The sequence below is a fragment of the Eleginops maclovinus genome, chromosome 1 (assembly GCF_036324505.1).
Source record: "Eleginops maclovinus isolate JMC-PN-2008 ecotype Puerto Natales chromosome 1, JC_Emac_rtc_rv5, whole genome shotgun sequence".
NCBI classification, from domain to species: domain Eukaryota; kingdom Metazoa; phylum Chordata; class Actinopteri; order Perciformes; family Eleginopidae; genus Eleginops; species Eleginops maclovinus.
In genome coordinates this window covers 21097245-21123800 of record NC_086349.1, presented here as the reverse complement: position 1 = coordinate 21123800, position 26556 = coordinate 21097245, and the positions used below count along the sequence as shown (strand labels likewise).

At 39.1% G+C, this 26556-nt stretch overlaps 1 protein-coding gene across 1 annotated transcript in view; it reads right to left on the bottom strand.

Moving 5' to 3' along the window:
- Positions 1–26556, bottom strand: part of LOC134864096 (metabotropic glutamate receptor 4-like) — a 108273-nt gene that overhangs the window by 4770 nt on the left and 76947 nt on the right. The window contains exons 3-9 of the mRNA XM_063882872.1: positions 25356–25491; positions 22393–22547; positions 21530–21670; positions 13638–13838; positions 6359–6495; positions 3981–4916; positions 967–1213 (exon numbers count right to left, since the gene is read on the bottom strand). Coding sequence (XP_063738942.1) covers positions 967–1213; positions 3981–4916; positions 6359–6495; positions 13638–13838; positions 21530–21670; positions 22393–22547; positions 25356–25491 — 1953 coding nt within the window. The remainder of the gene's footprint in view (positions 1–966; positions 1214–3980; positions 4917–6358; positions 6496–13637; positions 13839–21529; positions 21671–22392; positions 22548–25355; positions 25492–26556) is intronic.

Here is a 26556-nt window from a genome sequence, read left to right as displayed (position 1 = left end):
CAGAGGGCGAGAATCAGCACCTATAAATGGGCTCTGTAATAGGTTCAGATATAATGACTTCATTCTGAGGTCAGAAGAAAAAATTCATGCAAGCGTGGGTGCCGTTTTTTCAGTCCTAATAAATATCATTCCACATTGTTCAGCCTGTCAGAGCATAACATCAGGGCTTTGGGTAATCAGAACATGTGGGGTTGCTTGATTATATTGAAAGCCTGCCCCCACACAGGGACAGCCTATACACTTTATCTTGGTGACTGAAATATTGTTTTCTCCTTTGCTTAGACCCTTTCATAAATAAAGTAGTGTGGATACCCTCTCACACCTCCTGATTCACAAATCCATTGTCGTCAGAGATGGTAGGAATGGAACATATTTTTCTGTTCCATGTGTACAATTATCCTGGTGAAACAGAAAAGTCACTTCTTCCGAAAATGTTTTTTGGTACTTAAAAAAAACTTGAAAAATATATATCAAAGTTTGATTATAAGAACAGCAATATGCAGTGTATATTTCAGTTATAAAATATAGGCTATAAGCATGTGTTTATCCATCGATTGGTCAATGAAATCATTAAATAATGGGAATTGGGAAAGCTGAAGGGCTATGCTAGAGGCTGAATTGAAACCCCTCCTATCCCTTCTTATTATTCACACAGTTCCGTTTGTCATCTGCAGTGACTCAAAAAGAAAGCCTAATATAACACTACTTTAGTTTGCACCGACATGGCAACATCATTTCCTGTATGCTCACGTAAGTCTTGCTAATTTTTCAGAACTGCTGAAGTGCAAAACAACACTTGCATCAGTTATGTTCACATAAAAGAAGTTAATTATTTTCAAGTAGCCATGTGTATTATATCACTGCTTTAATTTTAGAAAGAGGCAGCTCATTGCATCAGCATAAAATCAACTCCTGGTTAACTCCTCTCTGAACACATTACTTTCTCTCGTCAGGCATGATACCTACCTTGTGTTTCAAGACTTTCACATAGTTCGGACTTTGCCTCTCCGTTGGGTCTCAGGCCTCCTTTGGGGTTGAACTTGTTGGACATGGTGGCTGCAGTGACCACAGCCTTCAGGCTGCGTTTGCGCTTGGGTACATTCTGCTCCGGGTGGAAGAGAACGACATAGACCTTCGGCATGTAGAGCATTCCTAGAGAGACCGACGCACTGAGGCTTACAGAGATGGTCAGGGTTGTGGTCTGGATATACATCTGCATTATGGAGGAGACAGCAGAGACACAAGCAAACAGAATCATTTGTAGAGGCCTGCACTGACGGATGGATAGTCATGTGCACGTTATATAATCCAGGTTTAACTGAGCACACACTTTTTTTAGATCCTGCAAAGTTTGAGTAAGTCCAAGGTAAATATGATTTATTACTTTTATTCTGAGAGTCAACTTCCTAATGAAGCTGCAGGAAGAGGAATGGTTTCTAGGTCATGTGATGGCCAATACAGAAAGGCTTTTAAGGTCTCATGAAAGATAGACGCTGCCCTACTCAAGTAATATATGGATAGTAATCACAGCTTCATATATAGAATCACACCTTCTTATATAGAAGAACAGCACACAGTATCGCATGTAAGACAAGGTGATGACACACAATATTGCATATAAGACATGGTGATGGGATACGGTACCCTTTATTCTTTTTTTATGTGCTGGGTTCATCATTCATGAGCTCCACTTTCACTGCTGTTTGTTTACTAATGAAACACAAGTCATCTAATAAAGTACACCCTTGATAGGTGTCTATGTAGTCTATAGATGTTTTTTTTTTACCATGAAGTTGTAGACTACAGCATACGGATTGTGTGCTAAAGCCAGTGACAGATGCAGCTCACAGCTGGGCAGCAGATATATAGCCGCAGGCAAAAGCTATGGAGCGGAGAGAAACATCCTGCAACATATTAAAAGTCCCTGCAAGTGATTTTTCATTTATGATAATCATTCCAGAGCTCAGACAAAGTCCAGCTCTGATTTGTTGAATGTAGGGAATGTGGTGAGTCAGCGCCCGGGCTGTGAAAAATACAATAGGTAGATCATATATGATATTGACACTTGCATGTGGAATAAGAACATATGATTTCTCTGCTTTCATTACCAATCATGACAAACATTTTCAAAGTAATGTATTCAAACTTGAAGATATTTTTTGCAGTTATTCTACTCTTGCTCTAACAATAAAAATCTAATAATAAAGGTCCCCTGAAGATGATGAACACAGGGCAAAGAGTGTACAGTGCAACACAGCTGGCAGACATCCTTCAAAAAGAGTCGCCTGAGGTTTGCTCTGACATTATATTTGCAGGCCGCACAAATGACTGAGTCTTTTGGCATGGGAATAGCCCACAGGGCCATGAACCACGAGTGTGTCAACAGTTATAAGTGATGTTTCCCAGCATGGGGTCATGACATATGTTTGTTTGTCAGCTACAGTAGTACAGCATATATCCTCACATTTCAAAATGCTTACAGATTTTTGACAAACCATTGCAGCCACACTGTAAGTAAATGTCCATCAGTATTAATCTGACTAGGATGATAGGTACTGTATACTGTACTGTACAACCTGTAGGTAAGGCTTTACTTTTTTTTAGGACATTAATTAAGACTGAAAGCAAAGATGGACAATATAAAGTGAATAGAATGACCTGTCATACAGTGACAATGATATATGTTTATGCAATAAAAACAAACTATAGAGGAGCCTTGCAAAAATTAAGTTCCCTCAAGCCATTTCAGTTGGAGAAAAAAAAGATGTCAGAGCGGGTGAGTGATAGGACATTGAATTCCATCATACTGCAATGCGAGCAGTCCTGGGTGAAGGAGGGGGAGAGTTGTAATCTCCTGAGAAGATTACACGTGGCCTGTGGTGAGTTCGGAACAATATTGCTACCCATCTGGAGTACAGAGTGGAGTCGCTCTGTGAGGGGAGCCAAGACCGCTGTCCACTTCCATTGGCCCTGGTGACATAAATGTTCTCTGACACACCTATATGATTGCCAATCTGCTCCAACTGAACAGCGAGGGAACATGTTTGAGGACAGGAACCTCTGAGGGCTCAGCCTTTATCAAGCCTTTTGGAAGCATGAGGCATTAGAACTCTTGTTTACGTAGACTCATGGTTCTACCTTTTACCCAAATGTTTTGGAGTCAAGTTTTCTGAATGTAGACACATTTAGTTATTTGCAAAATATTTGAATATAGAAATGTTTTAACAGGATTTAAGGCACTTCATGCCTCCATGCATTACTTGCATTTTTTTTTTTACACAAACCTTAAGGAAAATCTAAGGGCTGCTATATATTTTTATTATGCAGTGCCATACTGATGATTCTGTTGCTATGAGTAGTTTGACTTTTCCACTCCTTTCCTTTTTTTTTTACATCTGTGTTGAGCAACCTGAAATGTAACACTTGTAGGAGCTAATTTGTGATTCACTTTCAACTGACAAGAAACATCAGCAGCTGCAGTAATTTTGTGCTACTTCACAAATACCCGTTATCTATTTCCATGTGTATGAATGTGCAGTGATTTACTACTTGGAATTTCCACTCGGTGGAGCTGAATCAAACACTAACGGAAACACAATTAAAAAAAAAAACATATCCAAGCAAACTTGAGGTGAATGAATTATCCTCACGTAACAGCTTTAAAAAGCCTTGTAATCCCAGCAGTAGAGCACGAAGCCCATCATATAATGATGAATAGTGGCAGTATCTACAAACAGAAGAGGCTGTTGCTTTACAATAAACATAATTTGAGAGACCATTTACTTCACAAAGAGGCACATACGAAACATCAAAGAACTCAAAATGGAAAACTGACAGCCAACATCCATTAGTAATTTAACTTAATTCATTTCTAGTTTTTTCCTTTTTTTGTGAATACATTTGATGAAGCTTAGTAACTGCTCTGGCATCTTTTACCAAATGAAAATAGGAATACAAATTCATTGGTCATTAGTATTTACCTTTTCTGCTGACTGTGAGGTCCCAAAGAAGATGGGGATGAAGGCAAGCCATACAATGCAGGTGGTGTACATGGTGAAGCCGATGGGCTTGGCCTCGTTGAACGTCTCGGGAACCCCTCTGGTCTTGATGGCATAAACTGTGCAGGTGACCATGAGCAGCATGCTGAAACCTAGCAGACAGATGAGGGAGAGGTCTGATATGTCACATTTCAGAACGCCACGGGCCATTTTAGGATTGGCTGTACGCTGATCCTCGTAGTCGATGATGGCTTGCGACGGGTCGACACCAAACCAGATGCACACTCCGAGGAGCTGAACTGATATCAGGCTGAATGTGATGACTAACTGCGAGGCAGGGGAGATAAATCGAGGGGCACTGACTGACATCTTGCCCTGCTCAAAAATCCTGTAGATACGATTTGTCTTGGTGAGCAGTGCGGCGTAGCTTATACTCATACCCAGGCCGAGGAAAATCCTTCGCAGGGAGCATATAACCACATCAGGAGTGGAGATCATGAGGAATGTTGTAGCATAGCAGAGGAAAATACCCGTCAGCAGCACGTAGCTCAGTTCTCGACCCGATGCCTTAACAATGGGTGTGTCATTGTAGCGTACAAAGGACACGACCACAAACAGGGTAGCCATGATGCCCAGGACAGCGATGAGGACAGGGATCACCGCCCACGGGGAGCTCCACTCCAGCTTGACAATGGGAATGGGATCGCAGCCAGTGTGGTTTGCATTAGGCCGCAAATCGAAGCGGCACATCTTGCAGGTGTAAGTGTCTGCCTGATACTGGTAGCCATCACAATTCTCACAGTGCCAACAACAGGGGATTCCCTTTACCGTCTTCTTGCGCTGCCCGAGGCGGCAGGGCTGGCTGCAGATGGAGGAGGGGACTTCTTGTGTTGCACCAGGCCACTGCATCTCATCAGTCTGCAGGGAAAAGTATAGAAAAGGAAAATAGATTACAAAAACTACCCATTTATTCCACTTCATCATACTAACACTGTTTTACACTCACGTCCTCATATACTCACAAAACCCAAAACAGCTGCATAACTACTGCACAATTACTGAGTATCACATTTGGGAAAGCTAATAACCAGCATTAAAAAGCACCTTTTAAAGGTCAGTATGGCCAATACATGAACACAACTCTCTACATATTGTCCCGCCGCTTTCATATTCATACATAATGCATAAAGACACAATTCAATTAACACTTGGAGGATTTGTTTACACACAAGTGCATGATTGAATGAAAAACTAAGTCAATCGGATACTCACCACATGAAAGCTTCAGTCATTTTATCAAAACAATATTGTGTGAACTATGAATTATAACTCAACAGGAAGCAACTTCGCTGTGTAATTACTTCCAAGGAATGTTTCACTTAATGGATGGAAGATAAGTAAACAAAGTCAGTGTGGTACTGCAGTCTCAACAATACAGCATTGTGCTTTCTGCTGTTTCACTGAAATTGTTTATTTTTATAACCTTGTAGTTTGCTTCACAGGCCTTTTTTAAAGTTAGTTAGGCTGTGGAAGGGAGTACTCAATCATTCAGATAAAAATATGGATGGTGGTTTTATGTAAATATGAATCCATATCGCATTCTTGATTTTCCTTGGATGAATCTGGCATGCAGGTGAGGCTGATAATAAGTGTATCAGTGTGGAGAAGTATAACTCTTGCTATCAACGATAATGACTAAAAATTGCATTATGTGAGTGTACAAAATAAGAATGACTTGTGGCTTATGTAAAAATGATGCATGACCACAAATGGATGCGTTGTTGCTCAGAGAGTTTGGCATTCAAAACATTTATAAGTGTATATAAATGCACACCGTAGAAGACTATCATATTTTGCTCCACCTATTGAAAATAAACTCCTGAATCACGCAATGATGGCAATCGTCAAAACAACGATGAGGCCAAAAACATGGCTTTATTACTTTTATTGGAGACCTATAGGGGCAGAACTGTGGGTGGAAATGTAGTGTTAATACTATGCAATTAACTCTGCATTGATGCAAAGCATTTGTTATCCTTTGTGTTTATAAATTCCCAAGCCAACCAGGAAGAAGACAACTTATTATTCATATGATTCTGTCACTGTCGCCCCAATTAAACCATACAGTCATACAGTAAGCTGAATGCATTTACTATCTTCTTTGATAGCAGTGATAAGTATAAATTAAGCTCTTTTACGTGTAACAATGTTAGAAATGTTACATATACTGTAGTTGTGAAGACACTGCTTTGGCACTGTTGGAAAATAATCATTCATGAGCATGATCAGCACAAAAAACTGGCACTCAGATTTTAGGGAAAGACATATTTAAAGTGGTATTTAAAAAAAGAAAAGCATACGTCTAAGTAGAGCTGGTCTGTCCAGTGACCGATGATCTTGTACTCTGTGTTGTTGTTTGTGATCTGGTATTGGTAGATTTCATAGCGTCCGGGAGCATCTCCGTTCACGTTAAAGATCACCGGGGTGCCAGCAATTCCTGAGGATGAAAATAAAAAACTTATTGTGGGTTTTAGGGGTCCAGTGTTCAACAATACAGTACACACCAAGCAGTTCCCATAATGCTCTTAGATGAAATAAGGACGCAAGGGGACTTCAAGCTACTGCTGTTATGGTGTTAATGAAGGGAACAAAATAGATGTTGACAGCCGTGTTGTCCTGGTCCTCTGAGGAGGGTCAGGGCTGCTGTCTCCTCATGTTCCCTTATCATTTCACACTCCTTCTTTCTGCTTATTGCCCCCATTGCTTGTTATCCACAAGGTCCATCCAGAGTGCTAATGGATAACAGCACTGATTTTGATTACCACTTTGAGATCTCTCTCATCTCTCTGCTTCCTGTTTCTGAGTCAACCTAAAAACCCCTTTCCGACTTCACAACTTGTTATTAAATGTGGTGTAAAGGAATGGGAAATTCACAGCTTTAGTGATGAGAGCCCACCACAGAGCATCTCTGAGCAAAGGGCCATTAATAGCATCCCCATCTCTGTCTGTTTGCTCCTTCCGAATGTGTTTTCAGTCCTTCAATTCAAGTCCCTGAATACTCGGCAAATTCTCTAAGATGTTGTAGTGGTTATTGAAAAGTGAGGGTAAAAATGCCCCTAGTTAACTTTTCCCACAGTCAATATTTGGATGTTGTGTACAGTACATCAGAGAGCTTCATCAGAAAGATAAGAGTGCATTTTTGTGCAAAGGATATTCATCATGTCCAGACACCAGACTCTGTGTTTTCCAGCATTTGGGTGGGAGTCTATTTTCAACAAGTACACTCCCCTCAAAAGAATAAAAGGAATTATTTATTTGAGTGTGTTGTTCCCTTGAATAAGTCTCAGTATCGATTGAACCTCTGAGTCAAAGTTGGAAACCTGTGAGTCAGGCTTTGAGAGCAGACCCGTCTGCAAATTTGTGTGGCTCAAAGATCTGATCAAACCCATGGGATTTATTGCTTTAGTATAATCCTGCTGCATTATCTAGAGGGCATGTCTAAGCAAACAGCAGGCAGTCATGTGCAATTATGAAAATGTACTTGCCCATCTCAGCAATACAGGGAATTGTGTGGGATGTATGTTTCTACTAATTTGATTTCCTTAATCGATTAGTTTCACCTCGTAACTTGGAAAATTATATTGCAAGTTTCATGCACAGACAGCTAAATTTAGCAATCTGCATATTTAATAACCAGGTCAGATTCTGGAGAAAAACACTGCATAAATATCTCTTTGAATTAAAGCTGTGTGTGTGTGTGTGAACAAATACAGATGTATAAACATGATCGGCATTTAATCACAGCAGATTTGACAATGGCTATGAAATCAGGCTTTATTGTATTTGATCCTCGAAATGTGTCTCAATCTTCCCAGTGACTAGTCTGCTAGTTGACATTCCAAGCCTTTCTTGGTAATATATGCAGAAATCATACATTTTCACTATTGCAGTTAAAATAAAATACCCCTCTAATCCATTAAAACCCATTCGCAGATGCCAAAAAAAGATCAAATGTGTTTGCAATGATTTATACAATCTGATCAAAACAAGTAATATATATTGCTGATTGAAGCATGTACGCCGCTTTGATGAAGGCATTTGCTACACCCCTAACAATACAACATAATTACCTCACTCTCCTCATATGCCTTAATGCAAAGAACCAAGATTCAGAGCAGCTAGGGTGTGTTAGTTATTCCTTTTGTAAATGGAAGCCGAGCCTTACGTGTTTATTGGTCATTGGACTGGGCAGAGTTAAGGGCCAGTGTTGATTATCTTTTCAGCCTTCCCTCTTTTATGACACAGACCTCCGGAATACTTTATCCTCCCTGACTGTATCGTACCCTCTCAATTTGCTGCAAAGCCTAATATTCCTTGTTCCCTGGACAGGCAAGATCCATTATTAAGCAGTATGCAGACACTTTAATTTGACATCCTTTCATAGACTGCTGTAATGGCTTGCATTGATCGGAACAGAGGAATAAATCAAGTAGATATACAGTATATATGAACACACCATATAATGCTCTGTATGATCCTGTGACACATCCAAATGAATATAGCTTTCTAACCTCATACAAAACCCTGTCAGCTTTAATTGACGGTGTGTAAAGCTGATCTTACAGCCAACCTTTATCACAATCTTTTCACAGCTTTACAATCAGGTTCACTTTAGGTTTTGCTAGATTACCTTGAAAAATCAACTGTCAACTGTAAAACTTGCATTTACAACCACTGATACCTTTTGTGAGTATACCCAGCAGCACATAGGATCACCATCTTAAAACCAAACATCAATAAGTATTATCTTAATCTGCAATATCTGTAGTGCTTGGGTTTCCTCTTTCCTTCAGGCAGCAGCGATTATCTGTAGACAATTCCCGGAATATACTGGAATCATGTGGACATTCCCGTTGTTTTCCTACAAACCTTTTAAATTCTGTACAGAAAGACTCTTTAAAGCCAGTATCCGGTAAAGTGCAGCATTGATTTTTTTTAGCCATCCCTGTAGTAAGCCCAAAGGCTTCAGTGCTGACAAGCCATCCAGTAACATAACACCGGGTATAAAGGAATGCATAAGGAATTGAAGTTTAATTCTATAACAATGGCCGGCTATACTTCAAGGCAAGTTTATTTATAAAGCACCTTTTCTGTGTAAAGTGCTTTACAGGCAATTGATGGAAAAGATGTGTGACATTAGATCAATAGAAAGTATAGGAAAGTTTAAAAGCAAATTGATAAAGGAACAGTTAGAAAGTCTTTATACTTTGAAAAAAAAAACGGCTACAGTTTGGGCATTACTTAGTTCGTAGGGAGCTGATTTCAGAAGTGCACACATAATAGCCATACACCATCTCATCACATTTTGATTGAACTCTTGAAACCACCAGCTCTCTCGTCCCTGCAGTCTTCCCTTACACCTAGCAAACATATCTGCTATTTATATACAGCCGCGGAAAAAATGTGAACCACTCACACATTTGTATGGAAGCCATCCCAGTGTCTGTGGAATTCCAACACAGATACAAATGCTAGTAGTTTATAGAATACAATACAAACAACACAAACATGATAATGATGAGATGCTGATGAAGTGGTCTCTTATTTTTTTCCACGGCTGTATATGTTGGCCAAACCTGTTAAATGACTTTTCCACATTAAGTAGGGCCTCAAAAACAATTATACAGATTTTTTTAAAGTAAGTTCAGGGATGTAATACATTATGAAATGTGTTCTCCTTTCTTGCTGTTTGTCAGTACTTTATCCGCAGCATTTTAAATGAGTTTCTTATCAGCGTTTTTAGGATGCCAAAGTACTTATTCTGTTACAGCGTTAATCTAGCCACTGAAATGTAAATCCTCACTTGATGTGTGTTGTTTTTTAGTCTTACAATCAAGGTAAGCACTAAACGTCAGCCAACCTAATTTTCCAGTCTATTTAGAAGTATTTATGATCCGCAGTGTAAAATGCTTCACTGAGATTCAATAACACCAGGGCTGTTAAACTTCCCTTCAGATTAAAGCTCTACTCCAATGCTTGAGAAATTGCTCTATATTTTAAATCAAAACAAATATGACTCCAGAAAACATCTTCATTCCACTGACCTGCTTGCATAATAAGCACACTGAGTGCAGGTGCACTCTGTGTGGACTTTGAAGATGTGGCCTACAATAAAACACTGAGTGCTGCAGACTTTCTTTTGTATATCCATTAGGGATGAATCTAACCGCTGCAAACAAAGTGTCAGGTTCACCTTTAATATCCCGAACAATAAAGGTTAAGATGACTACATTATTAAAATAATTCATCCATATTTAAGTCATACCCATGTTGCCTTGTCTCTTTACTACTTTGTTTTTACAAAATTGGATTTGTGGTTCTATAAACCAAACCACCTCTAGGGAAGTAAATGCCACATCATACCTTTGCCTGTAATGGTTTTATAAATTTAAAATTTATTAACCAACTAAGCTTATCATTGTTTCTGCCATCCCTCCTCTGTTGCCCTTTTGAGGCTGCAAGATACAATGTGCCTTCATCAAACAACAATGTTATTCAGGATTCAGGACCTGGACCAGCGAGGAATTGGAGGTCAAAGAAAATAAGTTAACACAACTTACTGATATGCAATTTCAAGAGGACATAGCATGCTAATTTTCTGGTTCATATATGTATGTTGTGTCTTTACTGTGAAATGTTTCCATGCTTTTATGTTCAAAAAGCTCTTTATTGTTCTCAGACTGCCTGCCTCCTCCTCTTTTCACCCGTCTGAAACCAGAGCCCAGTCTTCTCTAAATGGTTTGCTTGCCGGCTTTGTTGTAATTGGTCGACCGCTTAGAGATGTTAGCCCCCTTAGACCATCACGTACACTGTGTTGGAGCGCTAGCCAATAGAAGCCCTAGTGTTATGAAGTGATGTCATTATGTCAAGGAAGTCAACACAGGTTTCCAATTGAGGTGTGTGGGGAGGGTGGGACTTTGAAATTTCGTCCTTTGTACACCATTTACTTGCACAAAACCTATATAAAGGGAAAACACAAAAAGCACAATAGGTCCACTTTAACAATGAAATGTTATTCAACCATTTATCCAAACCAGCCATCAACAAAATACGTTGTTTGGTATTTAAGCAAATGACAAAGATTGTCCTTTATAAAAATAACCTCAGGTGTCATTATACATCATTTTCTTGATAATAATAATTTTCTCCAGAACAGTGCATTTGAAATGTATGCATCCCCCCTCCCATTGAAGGTTGGGGTTGCACACTGACTTAACCAGTAGGAGTTTCTTACACCTCCAGTTGGGTTCATTATATCATGCAGCCACACAGTATCACTGATGCTGGGAATGAACCCTAAGTTCAGCAGCAGTGTTTTACTTCATGCAGAAGTTCCTTTGTTTTTAATTATTCCTGTTGTGTACCTGCAGTGCCGTGACTCCCCCTCATCCCACGATCCCACCCTGTAATTGTCATACCAATAAATGTGTCCTTTACTCTATAATCATCTCTGAGGGTGGAGCGAGTTTGAGATTGTGTCAAACTGCTCGCATTAGATCGTGCCTGATTGCACGAACACTTTGACCCTCTACTGATCTGACGTATAATTAACTCAAGAGGTAACCGCTAACGCTGACCTGAGGCAGACCCTGTTCTGCATACATTTGTATTATTTTAAACAAACCAGCCCATGCTGCTTTCACGACCTCCTATGAAAGCAGCTCCTATACTGTACAAAGACATTATATCATTATAAGCCTATAAGTTATAAAGGTTTTGAAAGTGACTAACCTTATATTGAACATTGCACACATGTTTACATTGCAAGTGCGCCTTGTGTTTCTTTGCATGAAATTGTTCCCATATTCATTTTTGTATTACTTGTATATATACAGTATGGAGGCATAGCAAACATTCCTTCATACCATCTCACTATTTTTATTGGGAATAGAAAATGTGTTTTTTTCTTATCTTCATCACTTTTTATATACGCCGTCGGCATTGCTATTTAATATCATCAAATCTCATGCAATGGCATTAAAGGAATTCTTTTCAAAGTGCATCTAAGGGCGGTGGTGGCGAAGTCCATAGGGGCTTGGCCTGGGAACTGGAAGGTCACCAGTTCAAGTCCCCGAAAGACCAAGTGCCACCGTGGTGTCCCTGAGCAAGACACTGGTTACCTACACTGCTCCCCGGGCGCCGTACATAATGGCAGCCCACTGCTCCTAACACTAGGATGGGTCAAATGCAGAGACCGCATTTCGTTGTCCTAGTACTTGTACTCTGTGCAATGACAATAAAGTTGAATCTTTAATCTTTTAATCTTTACTTGCTGTGATAATGCTGAATTTGTATAAATATTCATGGGTTTGTAAACAACAGCAATCTAATATAAAGAGAAGGTATTAGTTTATTAAGCTCGAGATTTAACATGAAGCAAACAATGCTATTGCTGATCAAAATCTACGAAAAAATGAACTAACCAATATGTAAGCCCGTTAGGCACTATAGAGAAAGAGCGTTTAAGTGCAGTCCACTCAGTTGTTGTTCTGTATTTAAATGTTAAAGTTGTTATTTTCCTCTAAAGAGGGGAAACCAATGGTACATAACAGGGTGCCACTTTTTCTCTGCCTACATGGCACCCTCATGTTAGAAAGGGTTTTTGCATTGTTATGATAAAACAGCAGTATACGGTATGGAGATGACGGTTAGACAAAAGAGTCCATTGGCGGCATCTTTTCATAACAAGTTCCCAACTTGATTTAAACTGTATGCTGAGGCGGATACTCGTGTAGAAATTGATTTGTTAAAATGTCTGACATTTTTATATATACAAATCAAGTTGTCAGTGGTTGTCCAACTGGGAATTTCTGTATAGCAATGTCTTGTTACTAATCAACCTAAGCAGTATATACATCAATACAGTAAAAAGAAATAAACAGCCTCCTTAATTTATTGGTGTAGTTCTAGTGGTGAATACCAATTGGTCTTGCAATATGAAAACTGAATAAAGAAGTGCTCAGAGGGGTTGCATTGAGTTGCAAAAGCTAGTTGAACAGAGGCTAGACCGGAAGTGATGTTAAAACGATGGCTCATTCAATTGTTTGAAGGTATTCAGCTGATGCTTGTTAGTGTGACTCCAGATATGACAACCCACTGTATTTCCTAGTAACACTAAAACCTTGATTTTGAGTTTACGGAGAACAGCCACAGCGAAAGGGAAACTACTCATGCCTGTATTTGAAGGTGCTTTTTGGTAACTCTCTTCCCCCTCTCATTTCTGTACAATTTTAAATCTGTAGCCAGTGCACTTCAAGCAGGATATCTCTTACGTGGGCAATTCAATGCTGACAAGATAAGGCATGAAATCTCACAAAGGACATTTCCTGCACATCATCAAGTACGATAAAACACGCTGTTCTATTGCTGATTGTCCACCCTCCTACGGATCTCCGCCTGTTATTCTTGCTGGGAGTAATTTACATGAATTAGCCTGGTAATTGGAGGCCATTGTGTACCCAAGCATGCTACATCCATTTCTTATTCTACCATATACTGTACATTTGTCAGAAAACTCGCCAATTTATATACAGTACGTGCATGCACTTGAGCCTTCACTGCTGGATTCGTAGTACCCACCTGTGAAGTTGACGTTTCGGATGTACTTGAGTAGCAGAGTGCCGTTAATGGTTTCCATCCTTGAGCAAAGGCCCACTTTTCCAGGGCACAGGTCTTTGTGCATGTTATGTAGAGCATGAGCCATGGCGTAAATTGCGTCAATCACAAACTGAACCTTCCCCTCTTGTTCGTAGGATGAGTCTTTCCCGATCCGCTCATGGTCTAAAAGAAAAACAGATATTACAACTCATGAATTGACATACCTGAAAGATTCCTAAACAATGCAGGAGATAGGCACTGATTTGATTTACTTTATAGAAGTTTGCATGCTGTCTCTTGATGTCTGAGTCCTTGATGCACGGTTAAAAATGGAAGACATAAACAATGATGCTGTATAAAATCCACCAAGGGAAAGCCTTTCAACAGGCTTGATTACTCAACTGTGAACCCATCATTTGTTTAAACCATATTTAATATATTTTAAGATTGACAAAATGTGCAACCTCTACAGTATATCTATAATACATCACAACATTTCAAAAAGGTGCTGCCTTATGTCATAATGGTCTGTCAGTCACAGATAAGATTATTTAACAAGACATTTCTTTTGTCATTTATCCTCATTTGTCTCACTTGATGCAGAGAACAGCCTTTGCAATACTCTGCAGCATCGTGTAAAGATCCTCAAGAACGAGTTTAAAGCAAATATTTCTCCATATATGTTGGGAAAGTGCTTCAGTAAGGTGGAGCGCTCTCAGGTCTGGTTTATGTGAACTGAATATGTGAAGTGTTTATCCCCACAAAGTCATGTGCCACCTCACATCCATTAATCAAAAAAGCAGAGCGTGATGGAGTGGTAAGCGGGGGAGTAGAAGACACAGCAAGACAGGCTTAATCATTCTTCAGCGTTAATGTAATTAGTTATGACAGGTGTATATTAATCATGGCTGGGGTTGTTCTAATGCTTTGAAAATGTGTTAACAGCCAAGCAAGGTTTCAATTATCAACGCAACGCTTTTTTCCTAGCCAATGCGCTGCCGGATAGTTTGGGCAGAAAGAGTGACAGCAGGAAACGTTTAACTGCTTTTGGAACAGAAAAATGACAAGATTCCTTAAGTTTCAGTCTGTTGAAGGAGCATAAGTAGGAAAACACTACTTAGGTTCATCTAATGGCAATTTGACATGGTGTTCTCATGTCTGAATATGCTCCCTGCTGTTTTCTCCCCTGAGGCAAAAGAAGTTGAAAATAATCGGGTCCGATTTTCACTTAAAATCCATGGATGGATAAAACATTGTCCAGCAAAACGCTTTACACACAGCGTGTTACAATACGGTGAATGCTACCCTAATATCCTTTCATTCAATACATCTGAACTGTCGCAAAACGGGTCTAAATTGAACTTGCTAAAATCCTTAAATATGTCATTATCGAAATATCAGTGGATTCACTGTGAGAAGCGAATATCAGTGTCCATTGCGCTCACAACAATAGTCCTTAATCAAGAATCCAACTATGTAATTAATCGGTTTTCAAATCCATCGGAGAAGCAGACTGAGAGAGAAGAGCAAACGGCCTTCCTATTTGATATCAAAACAATTTTAACTTGCCTGTCTGAATAAAGCTTCAAGGAGCATCAAAGAGGACATGCTGTATTATGCTCTTTTTCAGGTCTGTTTTTTATTGTTGTCTCTAATGTGACATGTTTACATGCTTATATGTTCAACTAGTGCTTTTCACCCTCTGTCTGAAACCAGAGCCCAGTCTGCTCTGATTGGTTATGTGTCCGGCTCTGTTGTGATTGGTCAAACGCGTCGAGAGTCGTTAAATCCCCTGTTTTGAAAGTCTACTCAGTTTGGAATTATTTTGGTAATTTGCCTTACAGCTGCACCTAATTTAATCGGTACGATCACAGAATGATTTTTAAAAGAGTGATTCTGAAAAGTTCATGTCAGTAACACATAATGGGGGAAAAGCGAAGAGTGACCATATTTAATTTGGAGTACTAATGTGTCTTGGCCACACTGTGCTTTTGCAGGCTTTAATTACTGAAAGGTCTTTATTGCTGCGGCTCTGATATTGTGTAATTACACATAAACATATGATTTAAATAACCAGCTTACTGTCATCAAGGGAGCGGCATTTCAGTCCTTTGTGGCTTTGCTTTCGATTAAGCTTAGCTTGCATGCTAGACAACTTATTTGTGGTCTTTTTTAAGGTGTATTTCTTAGGTTTGTTTACGAGACAGGCACAACACAATGGGATGTAAACAGAGCATCATGATCAGATAACAAAAAGCAACAGGAAGCAGATGATAGAGTGAAATCACGTTTAGTTTGCACACATTTTAAGATCTCTGTGGAAACCATTTCTTATCTCCACAGAGACACTTCATTTTAACAAGTGCTAGCTTTTAACGGATGAATAGTTTTTGTTTGTATTGTTGTTATTATCTACTGTAGATGCTCCCACAGTATTTGCTCACTGAGAAGCGGCAATTTAACATCAGTGACAAAGCTCTGAATGTTTAAGCAGCTTGGATACCCATAGTTATTCTGTGAATGTACAAAGTGAAGCATGGTATTTCAGTCTGTCTTTTTCTGTGGCTGTCATGTCTCTGTTTTATTTCTCTCTTTTTTACACACAGACAAAGTAATTTGACCTAATAATGGCAAGATACCTCAGAGGTTTGTACTCTTAGCTGAAAACCAAAAGCTTCTATATGAAGTTTGCAGTTCTCAGCCAAAAAAGAACAATCTTTTTTACTTTAACGTTTAAACAGAGCACTATGTGCATGTTATGCTCTTGCAAAGATCATGACCTCATATAGTGCAGGCGAACGTTTCCAGTATATTGATTTCAAGTAATGGGCAAACAATGAAATAAACACGTCTAAATTATGACTAAATGCCGATTATTTTTATTGGTATTGAGCATAAGTATATCTCCGACAGGTGTATACTTTGTCTTAGTTATTTGTGACATGAACTCATTTGTTTGTAATAGTTGCCTTGGTTAAATAAATCTTTAATGAAGTATCTTCTTTGTTAGTTTGAACAGATATCACCCTTCCACAAAACCTGAGAAAATTCCAAAACACATCCCACTGTAGATATGCACTGTATATCAACAAGTTTATTCCTCTCAAACATGGCTCCTTCGGATGATGGATGAAGACAAGGGACAGTAACTGGACATGTGAAGGTTAGTCAGCAGTGCAAAGCAAGTATTGATGTGAATGAAGATGAAACCTTGCAACTGTTTTTTTTTTCTTTTTTTTAAATCGGTGCTCAAGGAGTTTTTATCAACGCAAACCTTGAGATTCTGAAAGAACACAATGATCCATAAAGTCCCAGGTCACACAGTACACTCTTGCTCACAATTTTCTTTTGAATGGAGGCACATCGTTTCTTCTGAGCATCCTTTTCATTCGAGGTGGAAGGGTTAACATTTTTAATTTTCTACTCCTGCTTCTTTGTGATGCTGAGAATAATCTGTCCGATGTTCTTAAAGGATAGATGCTTCTTTCTTGGAAGCAAGTTCATTTTGACTTAGGTCTCAATTATAGAAAAATGGTGATGTATATTATCAGCGCACTGGCCAGCTTTAGCCCTTTTGCGTGAAGTTGGCGAGCGCTAACCATGTCAGTGTGGGTTTTACCCAGAGGGTTGGGTTTATACCTCTTTATATATCTCCAGTTTATTCATTTTTTATTTGTATTATTTTGGAGCTCATTCAAATTGTGCCACATTACCAAAGGAACAGGGTTATTTCTACATTTCCTCACTGAACTGACATCGTTGTCAAATTGTATGAGAAAACATATAATACTGTAGAACTGTCCACCCCTGGTCAGATCTGTCCCTAGATAGTTGTTGAAAAGATCTCCTTAGTGAGGTGCTTGGAAACGTTGGTAGAAAACCATGACAAACCATCCTCATTCGCTCAAAAAAAATCCCATTTGCTCATACGAAGTAAACTAAATGGTGCTGCTGCCTGCCAAACGGTTCAAACCATTGAAATGCCCTTTAAGAAATAGTTGTATGAAACGTCTAAAATGGGAAATTCATTATAACAATAGGATGTGTTTGACAACTCATTCAAAGTACTGTAAGCTACTGCAGGTTAGTCACTGTTTCTCCACAGTTAATAGAACGTCTCTTTGTCTGTTCTCCTATCTTTATTTAAAGCTTGATGGTTGTGCTTCATCTTGAGAGAATCAAAGAAGTGAGGGATTATTGCTCGGTTGCAGCTGGCGTCCTTAACGTCTTCAGTGAGCAATGGACATCAGACAATTGAGGAGGCATGCATGCATGTGCTCGTGTCTGGTAGCCTTGATGACTCATAACTGCAGGGATTCAGAGCAACGCAGTGACTCAATTCAGATGCTTCATTCATTTTAAACCTCGATATTTTCTGAAGCGATGTCAACAAAAAGGCAGCGCACCTGCAGAGCTTTCATCTATGCCTACAGCCAAGTAACACAAAGGAGATCATGATGTTGATTATAGGAAATGCTGCATGATATGGATGTTGGCAAATGGCTCCACTCTGTTTACTTTCATGTATGTTGCATATTTTAGGATACGCTAAGTACTCAAGCACTCAACATCTTTTGTCATTGTTTCATGCTGTAGCACTTTCAACGAGGAAGATTTGAGGACTAACACCAACGCAATTTTGCTGATGTTTCAGTCCTGCTTTTGTCAGATGGGATTGGAGGGGTGAATCTCATGCCTAGATAATGTGCAAAGTGTTTCTTTATTATCAATGTGTCTTGTTTGTTGACTATTCTCATTCGTTGATCTCTGAAAAAAAAGGATCATGTTTTATGGTTCAACAGCATAACCTAGTACGATGTATATACAGCAAATAATCTGAGCAGATCAGATAGAAACCTTGAGAAATATTGGATTCAACTCAGCGAAGAATTCTGTTGAATTTCAGTTTGTTCCTCACATGTGTAATATGCACCTGTAATCATGAGTATCCAGTCTCCTTCAATCAACCAACAACCATGTTTTATCTATGATACTGATGGAAAGCTTTTAAAAGAATGGAGCATGCCCAATGATTACACAGTGCTTTACATACAATGAATATAGAACACCAAGAAACAGAAGCTAACCATATAGATGTGGATTATTGTCAAATGAATCTTGTTGAAAGTTGATCTATAAGTGTGACTTTCCCTATAGGGCTAGCAACAACGTGTAGTTGTTTATTACCCCAACAATGCTTTTAAATATGCTGCTAACATCTGACAAGTATACTGTAGATGTTACAAATAAAGTAGAGGAACATCACTTTCATTATAGGATAATTGACCCCATGTTTAGGATGGTTGTGAAAACAAATTGCCTCTACCTTGCCCCTGGTGGAGATCTGCCTCCCACTGAATACCCTTGTTTTTAAGCGGTGCAGCAATCCCAACTAAATGCGTTGCCTGGCTTCCTGCACCTAGCATCTACTGAGTTTCAATTTAAAATGACACAGTCCTAAAAAAAACAGCTTCACTTCCTGCACGTTATAATGTTCAATTGTTGTTGTAACTTTTCTAAAGAAGTGTCGATTCAACTTGAGTTACATTTTTGTGTGGGGTTGTTGAACTGTATTGCTTAACACTGAGAGTTGTTTCTCTGTATAGTGTAGTACACTGTGTCTATTTGATCACATGTAGAGAAATAAACTATGAGGTTATGACCTGCTCGGATCCTCGGATAGTATTTTTGCTGCACCCTTCACACGAAGCAGTAATATGATCTTGGGGTTACATTGTACCTCTAAAGCTACAAAGTGAATTGTGGCCTCTGGGGCAGCAGATACAAAAAACAACGGGAGGAAACGATAGCAAAAGCACCTGAATTATACATCTGCACAGTGTTGTTTTCTCTACTGTCCCTTTCAGTCTCGGTGCTGGAAAATTACCTGACCATAAATCTGTTGCCATGCCTTGCAGTGTATTACTACTAATGCTAAACACAAAAAGGATAATTACAATTACCGATTTAATATATTATTACTTAAAGGACATATTTCTCAAATCACTGGTGGTTATGTAAAGCTTTACACAGGAAAACAATATCATTTTTAATCATTAGGTGCGTTGTTAACAGTACTGTTGACATTATAGGCTATGACTATAAACTTTAATCATTATAACATCAGATTCTTTAAGATGTTCTCCTATAAATTGCTTGCAACCTATTACTGGTTGAATTACGAATGGTCTTTAAAATAAGGTATTGAAATGGCTAACAAACAGAGGAAGTGGGGACATGAAATAATCGTGCTTTCAAAATGAACAATGGGGAAGATAGTCATGGTTCTTGCAAAGGGCTCAGACTGAAATGATTGTACCTCTTGCCTGTAGATATTTACTGTGCCCATGAGGCTACTCAGAGGAAGAACAGAGCCAACAGCAAATTAAAGCAAGAGCATCCACCATGACAACTGATAAATACACAAATCATTCAAGAGCATGCATTCTCCTTAAATCTAAAAAGTGTGGATTGATTTCGCCAAGGGACACACTTCTATATTTCGACAGGTGACTATTAAATCCTTGCTTATTATTTTATCCATGATTTTTCATCTGGTGTAACAATTTAATTTGTCTCCTATAGTACTGAGGTTCCAGTTTCCAGAGGATCATAAAAAAAAATCTAGTGTGAAAGTGCCATATTATCTCAAGGAGGGTTACAAAATAATAATTAAAGTAAAGATTTTTTCAGTAAATGCAGTTTATTTATCTAATAAACCATTCAAAGTTGTGTGTGTCATTACTCACTATGATACTTAAACTGGGATGGGAACATTTCCTGTGGTTGTTATATATATAAAAGTATTTTGCTCACCAACTAAACCGACTTCTAGTTCTTTTATTAGATATTGTGGATATTTCTATGTGTTTATTCATGGGACTGTTTTAATGCTTTCTTTTTTATATACTAAAAGTGGAAAAAGACCAAATCCTCATTAATACATAACGTAAACATTTCAGCAGTAAGCGACAGTGTGTGGGAGTTTTCTCCTTTCTTTTTAAAGATGAATGAACATGACATGCCATCCCTCTCTTAGAGATTGAAAGCATACAAATTCTTCTAAGCACTATCGCACTACTGCTTTATTTATTGGAAGTATCCTCCATCTGACATTGTTTAAAATAATATGTATATTATGTCTCTGTAAGCAGCATGCAATTTATGTGGACTTGACAGAAGGGCAGCGTTAGTTAAAAAGTCTATACCAATGAAAGACAGGTGCAAGCCTTCAAGACAATCCATTCTCAAAAGCAGGAAAGCTCCTAGAGAGCAATTTTGTGAGTTTACCCACCATACATATAGGAATGTATTGCCTGGAAACTTTATAGGTGCAAGCTTTAAATCTGTCAGCCGTGACTACTTGAGATGCAGCATTCCCCTGCACACTGGGATGAGACGGGCCTCGAGAGCGTACTGATTTTAACGACCTGAAAGCTTGTTTCTAATGGCCTGATTGGATTTATTATTGATTATGTTTCAAGCGCATTCGGCGGCATAGTTTTGTGATTGCTATTGTCGACCACTTCAAATTGAAGTAGCCAACAGACGAGTAATAGGAACATTAATTTCTCCGGGACAAACTTAGAGATTCCCCATCACTTATCTAAACCCATTAGATTTAACCTAAATTAGAGGAGCGGATTATTTTTTTCCTGATGACAAATACATCCACCCAGCATACCATCTACACACACACACACACACACACACACACACACACACACACACACACACACACACACACACACACACACACACACACACACACACACACACAATGTATTCACAGCAGACCCGATCGATATACTTGGTCATTGATTGAGTGCTTTCCATTGACCGAGTACTTTCTCTGCTATTAAGTGTAGACTCACTTGTGCATTTCTTGATGCCAGATCCTTTCTTCACCGCGTGCCGGCTGAGCTTGCATTGGAAGTTATTTTCCCAGAACTCTGCAAACCAGATGTTCCTTCTGTTATTCTCTAAGGTTCGGCTGATGAAGTAGCGATCAAAACCTGAAAGAAATGAGGCAGTTCAAATTTAATTTACCACGTTTTACATCTGAATATGCTAAGCAAACGGTAAACTGTTTTGGGCCTGTATCCTGGTGGATATCTTTGGTGATGATTTCAAATGAGCCAAGTATTTACTCGAAGCCCAGCGAGAACAGAAGCTCAGCAATCAAAAATATTAGCAATGCAAATTCAGTTTGGTTTGCTGTTAGCTAAACAGTGAAACTGCCATGCCTTTGAAAGAGATCCAATGACACATTATCATTTCACTGACTTTGATGAGTTGTGATAAAGTTTCTTTGACATTGTAAAAAAAAACGTCTTCTAAATGTTCTGCTGATTTTCCAAGAGAATGTAATCAATACATGACATGGAAACACACAATCAAATCTGCTATGGTTAGGTTGACTACATTATATCATTATATATTAAAGGTCTGTCAGGGTATATTCTGTTAGCCTTAACAACAAGGAATCAGTAGCTCTAATAATAGCGTGTGGAGAATATTCACTGATACGCTACAATATTAATTCAATTGATATGAAAAGGTGCTGTAGGAAGTAGCGATTCTAGTCTACATTTAGCAAATTTGCTTGTTAGTGGGATAAAAAAATAATATACATAAAAGATAATCCCTCAATAAAATTGATGTATGTTGTAAGTAAAAGACACTACAGTAAGCAGACAAGTGGCAGAAGTTATATTAGTGTTTGAGTAATGGATACCTCTTATGGATTGCCGTTTGGGTAGGATAGTGACGGCTCCTTCTGCCATTTCTTCCTGGTTCAGTATGGGGGAGATTTTGGAGCCCCAGCTGTCTGAACCTACCCAGATGAAATGGCCGGTTTGATTGGCCTTCTTCGCTGCATTGAGGAGCCGCCTTTGAGAGACACATGAGTACAGTAAAGTTTAATAGTTGCATTTAATGTTGAGTTTTAAAGGATTTCTCTATAAACAAAAAATTGCTTTACAAAAGGCTCTTCAAATGCATCATTATGAATAAGTGTAGTGTCATACAGGTTATCCATAACTAGGATTGCATTGAGGCACTAGTAGAATTGGAAAGCCACTACAGACACACTTTGCATCCCCAGTGCGGAGTATTTTTGCCTTACTGTGGCACAATGACACCCCTGCCACATTTGTCCAGGCTTGTTGCCAATGGAAGTACGTTTAGGGAGCTGTTAAAAAACTGCAGGCGAGCTCTGCTGTAGCAGCAAAGGGACAGTATATCACTAAAGCTTGAGCACAGAAACATAAAATTTAAACATAGCCACCAAACGGGGAAGCATTTCCAACCCTCATATTTTCCCAAAGATGTGTGTACCAAGCAAAAACAAATCAAGCGTCTTGTTGTATTTAAACAGGACCTATTTTATATTGAATATGCGGTCTTAACATCTCACGGTGTTGCAGTTGTATAAAGAAGGATGCTATACTGAAAAACATATTAGCCTGCTACATATTTCTACTCATAGTCCTATGTGGAGTGGATGGGCAAACAGTAATCCAATTAACTTTATGTCTTTTTACCTTAGTTCTATCACCACAGGGACATTTGTTTGATTGGTAATGATTTTTCCCTGAGTCTTGGCTCTATAAATGAAGTGAAATGAGCGTGTCTCGAAACATGGATTTTCTTACTGTCAGGAGATTACATAACAGAGATGTGACTCAACAGGCGGATAAGTCTAACACAGAGAACAGTAAAGGTGCTGCTCCGAGGTTGCACATGAGCATGTTCCCTTCAACTTCAATGACTCATATTCACTTTCCAACTCACAACAAAGATAAACCTGAGCCCTATTTCCCCATGTTTTGGTGTCTGAGTGACTAATAGGGACTACAGTTATCTGAAATTGGTCCAGTATTGCGCGAGAATGCTAAAGATGGCAGCAGCTAAACAGACTGCAATGTGATCGCAATTCCTCAGGGCAATTTATATGTGCTATAAGTGCTTATTTTTGTCCGCTGACAGGCTCCGATTGCCAAATAAGTGTCCGACAACATTATGGAAAGGACTCAACATATATAACGTTTGTTTTTAACTCAAGCTTGAACAAGTGGTCTGTTTGTTATGACTTGTCGCCAGAAGGGATATGTGTGAGTGCGAGTTGATTTGAAAAATACCCTAAACGTTCCTTAATGTGAGTACAATGTGTTTATGTGACTGAGACTTACATTGTGTTTTATTATTAAGTAATCAGCGTGTTTAATGGTTACTATTTAATGATATGAAACCATGTTATTTTCCCAATAACACCCAAGCACAAACCAGTCTACCCGAGATTATAAAAACAAAGCTAATTTTCCTTTTTTCAAGAGGCTGAGATGAGGAAGTATATTTATATTTTGTTTAACATTATAGGGCTCCATCAAAAGTGCTCAAGTCTCATACTTCTGTATATACAGTTTTGGATTCTTAATAAGCTGCTGCCAGCTCTCACTGACTGGGTTCAAGGATAAAGCAGGCAAGCAGTGCTGAAATCCCCCTGGCTTTCTGTAATTACTATATATCCACACTATTACCCCTTATCAGGAATGGATTAAGTCAATGAGCACTGGGGCTTCTGCCCTGGACATCATCAAGAGACCGCCCCAAATCACTGCCCACTTCCAGCAGGAATACACTGGCCTACTAACTGGTTGCCAGGAAACATTTCCCTTACAAAGCCACAACAGAGCTGTGAGTGTTGATTCAGCCTACAGCTAATTAAGTAGCTCTTAATGAAGTCTTAATATTAGATCATTAATTTCAATTGATACATTTGTGTCCCCTCAAGGAAAGCTGAGTCACTGTTTATTGTACGTTTGTAATAGTATGGTCAGAATAGATAGGGACACCAGACTGAATGTCAGAGCTTTTAGTCTGAAAGGAAGAGAGAGTGGACACAATATTAGAAACGCTTTGAATATAATGCCCCTCATATGGAACACATATATGACCTCAAACATGGCCTTGTAGTGCATCACCACTTAATGAATGTGTATTGTGTATGTCCATTTAACCTGCCTTGTGAAATAAGTAAGTGGCTTAATGCATGCACTATTACCATGCAAAGAGACACTTTATAAGGCAACATGAAAAGGAAATCCTCAAGTGAAGAATAAGTCCTCAGAAATGTACAGGTTCTCTACTGTGAAGTTATTTTGCAGGGCTAAAATCTACCGGTTACAACATCTTTGGAGACAACACTTTAGCAGATGTGATTATAGCCAAATATAATCATATTCGACATTTTAACTCGTACTGTAGTAGCAGAGGAAAGTAGCAGCAAAAGGCTATTTAATTCTTTATGCACAGAGGAAACATTAGTGGCATTCTAATGCTGGCTGCAAATTCAGCCTTGGGTAAAAACATTTCTTAACAACATTTATCATTCAAGACATTCGCAGATTTTTGAAAAACTCTTACATAACTCTTCCTTTACGTTTCCTCGCAACTTATCAACAAAAAGGGTTTAGATGAGTCAGGTTAAAAGTTCTATTCACTGGCCCCGGCCGTGGCCCAACTGGCTGGGGCACCTGCACCGTACGCCGGCGACCCGGGTTCAATTCCCGACCCGTGGTCCTTTCCGGATCCCATCCCGACTCTCTCTCCCACTTTCCTGTCACTCTTCACTCTCCACTGTCCTATCCGATTAAAGGCAAAAAGCCCCCCAAAAATATCAGCAATAGGGAAACTCACCGGATGTCGTCCTCGTTGGCAAAGATAATGACCACTCGGGCATTAGGGTTCTCACTCAGCCTGCGAATTATCTTGTCAAACTCTCCAGGTCTCGGTTCTCGGGGTATTTTCACAGACTGGGAAATGCACAGACCACCTAATTTGGAGACAAAAGAGAAACTGGGAATTAAACAGATTCAAAATCAACAACCTTATCTTCTTTAAACTGATCTCATTATCAGCCATAATGTGAAATGCATATTAATGCTGCAGTTTCCGTGTGTCTTTCATCAAACACTGGATCACCACAAATATTTGTTGGATTCTTCTTTTTCTTTCTTTTAACCCACACAAATCTCCTCTGGACTTTTTTATGATATGGACACGGGTGCAATATTTCAGAGCAAGAGAAATGCACGGTATTAAAAGAAATCTTTCCCAGGACCACAAGGGGCAACTTTGAGACATGGAGACCCATCAATTCTGTTTATGGTCCTGCCAGGCAGACCAGGGGAATTTGGTAGCATTTGAAAGTACATAAATTGTGTAATTGAAAACTGGTTCCATTTGTTCAGAGTCATTTTTCTTATTACACGGGTTATTTCATTTAGGTCAAAGTAAAATCTATGGTTCACTCAATCTCTGCCTGAAGACTGAGCCAATTTTGTGAGAGAAACAGAGAATAAACCTGAAAAAAACATTACTTGCATTTCTAATTAAAGTGCGCATTCACATGCTGGTAAACCTACAGTACAATATTTTCCACATTGCTTAGTTTAGAAAAGCTTGTTAGGCACCAGCCAGAACAATATCTGCAGTAATTCCCCTCAGATTAGTTTAAACAGAGCCCTCAGCCTTTTAGAAATGCTCTGGTATTGAACAAGAGGTTAAAAGCAGCTGAGGACGTCCCCTGGTTACCAACAAGCAAAGGCTTTTTCATTCCCATTGCAACATTTCAGGATAACTGTTCTTTCGCCCTGCTAAAATGCCACAGAGAGAATGCGCATGCTAATGAATTTCCCTTTCGTGACCCAGTACAAAGCCAGCCCAATGAACAATCAATGCAGAATAATAACCTCTAGTTCAGTCCATGGCAGCCACACTCACACCATAAAACAAAGGCTGGCCCCAGCACAGATAGTAATGGGTTAGGAAACTGGAAAGATGAGTAAAGAGTAGGGGATGCCATTAAATTAACAATGGTGTGGGGCCTATGGGTACA